Raw genomic sequence first — 3,022 nt, 5'->3', positions numbered from 1 at the left:
GAATTTGCTTTCTATTGTCTTAAAGCCTTTTCATAAAAGGCATTATGCAATATATGTATATAACAGAGACTGAGAATCAATAAGAAATAGCTCTCCCCTATAAAGACTCACAATTACTGAAGTGATTAATTATTTGTTGAATGCTTACTAAACTCTCAGCGTGGGATCAAAGAGCAAGAGATTTCAGTAAGGATAGAAACATAAGCCTCGGGCACCAATCAATGAAAAAAACTACTATTTCACTTCCCTTGTCTCCCATCCGCCTGATTTTCACCTGGATAGATCCAATTTGACAGGTCCCTTTTTATGATCCATGGATCTTCTCCTTGTTCCAGCTTGGAGATGACATCTGGTTTGGAAACTGGATGCCCTATTGAATGGAAACCACAGAGGAATTGGGACAGATTGCACTAAAGAAAGAAGAGAAGGTGCAGTTTAAGTCTACAATGAAGCGTCCAGTTGGCACTTAGCAAAGTAATGACCTCTATGTGGGGAGGAATGAAGATCATAAAAGTCATTATACATGCCAGGAACCACCTAACCATAGCACCTGATAAGGAAAGGCACTTGATTGTACAAGTCTGAGTTATGCAGGGAAGGCATCCTTACCCACTGAGACCAGGTGGCTGTAGTTCTCCAGCATCACATCCCTGTACAGGGTCCTCTGAGCAGGGTCCAGTTGTTGCCACTCCTCCTGGGTGAAATCCACAGCCACATCCTTGAATGACACTAACCCCTGTAACAGTATATTCCTGTTTAATCTGAAGGGATCATTCCCATCGTTTCTACCATAGTATGTACAACTATACCTACACCTAGTTTTCTATCATGGTATTTGGGAGAAAAATGTAAAATCCTGTCTTTAGCAAGAAAAGCCAGGCAGATCAGGAAAACAGAAGAGGTTAATCATGAAATGCCTACCTATATACAAATGGTAATTTAATAAGTGACAAGGGCAGCATTCAAATAACTAATAGGAAGACGGATTATTCAATGACAAGTACTGAAACAATTGGATAGTCAATGGGAAAAGAATAATATTGAATCCATATGTTACAGGCTGAATTGTATCCCCTGAAAATCCATATGTTGAAATCCTAACCCCCAGTGCCTCAGAATGTAACCTTATTTGGAAATAGGGTCATTGCAGATGTAATTAGTTATTCGAGGGCATTAGGGTGGACCACAATCCAATACGACTGATGCCCATATCAAAAGGAGAAATTTGAACAGAGAAACAAATAGACACAGATGGAAGATGATATGAAGGGACATGAGGAGAAGGTGGCCATCTACAAACCAAGGAGAAAGCCCCGGAACAGATCCTTCCCTCACAGCTCTTAGAAGGAACCAACCCCACTGACACCTTGAGTTTTGACTTCTAGCCTCCAGAACCATGAGAATACATTTCTGTTGTTTAATCCGCCCAGTTTGTGATATTTTGCTGTGGCAGCCCTGGCAAACTAACCATTCCTTATGTCTGGGAAAATAGAAAAAATACATTCTGGATGGAGCAAAAACTTAAACTCTAAAAAATACCCAAGACCATAAAAGTAACAAAAAAGTATTGGAGAATTTTTATTAATAATTCTAGAGAAGGCCTTTTTGAGTATGACATTAAAAAAGAGAAAAGCCACATTTAGAGAAGCACAGAATGTCAGAGTTCTTGAAGATCATAATCTAATCCCCTCATTCTATAGGAAAATAATCTTAGCTTCTCCTAAATCTTACAATTCTCCTGTATATGTATATGCAATAGCTAGTAATAAAATGAAATAGATCAATGACAATAGAAATACTGAACAACAGGCTTAACAAAACATGTGCTGGAAACATTCATGAAAGCACCACAGCGAATTATTGACATGGCATTAAAATAAAGGACTTAGGTAAGTGTAGAGCCATAAGGTATTTCTGGAGGTAAACTGACTATTTTAATTATGTCACCATTATGTTCACAATAGTTATTATCTAGTAGCGGAATCTGAGTGATCTGTATTATTGTAAATGACTTTTCAGGTTTTTTCCGAAATATTCCACTACTATCAAATATTACTTTAAGAATGAAAACAATTAAGTATTGTTTCAAATATCAACAGCCTCCTCCTTAACTTCCTCCTTTGGATCCATCCTTGCATACACAAATAGTCTCATCTCAATCTTACGGTCTCTCTCATCCCACACTAAGCCCCATATTCGCACCACCAAGCTTAGTTTGTCCTCTTAATAACCCTATTAATTTTCCCATTTTACGTTTGAGAAAATTGAGGCTTACAGTGCTTAACTAACTACTTGCCAGAGGTTACACACTGACTACATGATTGATTAACTCAGATTTAAAAGCAGGTGTTCTGATTGGATAGCTTGGGTTCTTGACCACTGTGCTCCACAGTGTCCTTGATATTATAATATAAACAAGATCTTTTATATCTTATTACTTTGACACCACCCATGGTCAAACTTTCCATGAAGCATCCTCCACTGTAGTTTGCCTCAAATGTTCCCTCTTCCTAGAATCACTCTGCTTGTTCCACTTTTGCAAATGCTGCTTCTTATCCTCACGCTAGTTCCCTCATGATCCCAAGTTCAATAATCTTTTAAGCCTATTCCCAGCTTCCTAGTTGCTCCCTGCTCTCTGCTGTAACAGTTCCTTGCTTTCATGTCTATTATAGAGCTTTCATGTGTCAGTGTTGGTTTCCACATTGTTTACGCCATTTTTCTCTGCATTCCTCCATCAAAGAAACATGCCTAAATCTTCTTGAGATATTCCACAGCTAGCCAGTGCATATGACATATATTGGTGACTCAAGAATGAGTAAAGGTTATAGAGAATAAAATAAATTTCATGTTAAGTTAAAAATATTTTTGTGCATTAGTCAATTATAGTCTTCTGATCGGTAGAACAGCAACATGAAAAATATAGTAAGTGTGGAATGTAGAGGATATCCTTTCTGATAGGAAAATTAATAGATAATTCTCATGTTCTGGTATTGCTTTATTAAAGATATTTGAATGTTTCAAT

General features: G+C 37.5%; 1 protein-coding gene across 4 annotated transcripts in view; it reads right to left on the bottom strand.

Moving 5' to 3' along the window:
• Positions 1-3,022, bottom strand: part of ZNF300 (zinc finger protein 300) — a 7,608-nt gene that overhangs the window by 2,534 nt on the left and 2,052 nt on the right. The window contains exons 2-3 of one of the 4 annotated variants that reach the window (XM_019633000.1): positions 610-736; positions 275-410 (exon numbers count right to left, since the gene is read on the bottom strand). In XM_019633000.1, coding sequence (XP_019488545.1) covers positions 275-410; positions 610-736 — 263 coding nt within the window. Of the gene's footprint in view, positions 1-247; positions 411-609; positions 737-3,022 lie in introns of those variants that run through there. The other 3 variants (XM_019633001.1, XM_019633003.1, XM_019633004.1) reach the window with 3 other exon arrangements.

Source organism: Hipposideros armiger, unplaced genomic scaffold, assembly GCF_001890085.2.
Source record: "Hipposideros armiger isolate ML-2016 unplaced genomic scaffold, ASM189008v1 scaffold_1225, whole genome shotgun sequence".
NCBI lineage: Eukaryota > Metazoa > Chordata > Mammalia > Chiroptera > Hipposideridae > Hipposideros > Hipposideros armiger.
The sequence above is the reverse complement of the archived record's forward strand: the minus strand, read 5'-3'. Positions and strand labels throughout refer to the sequence as shown.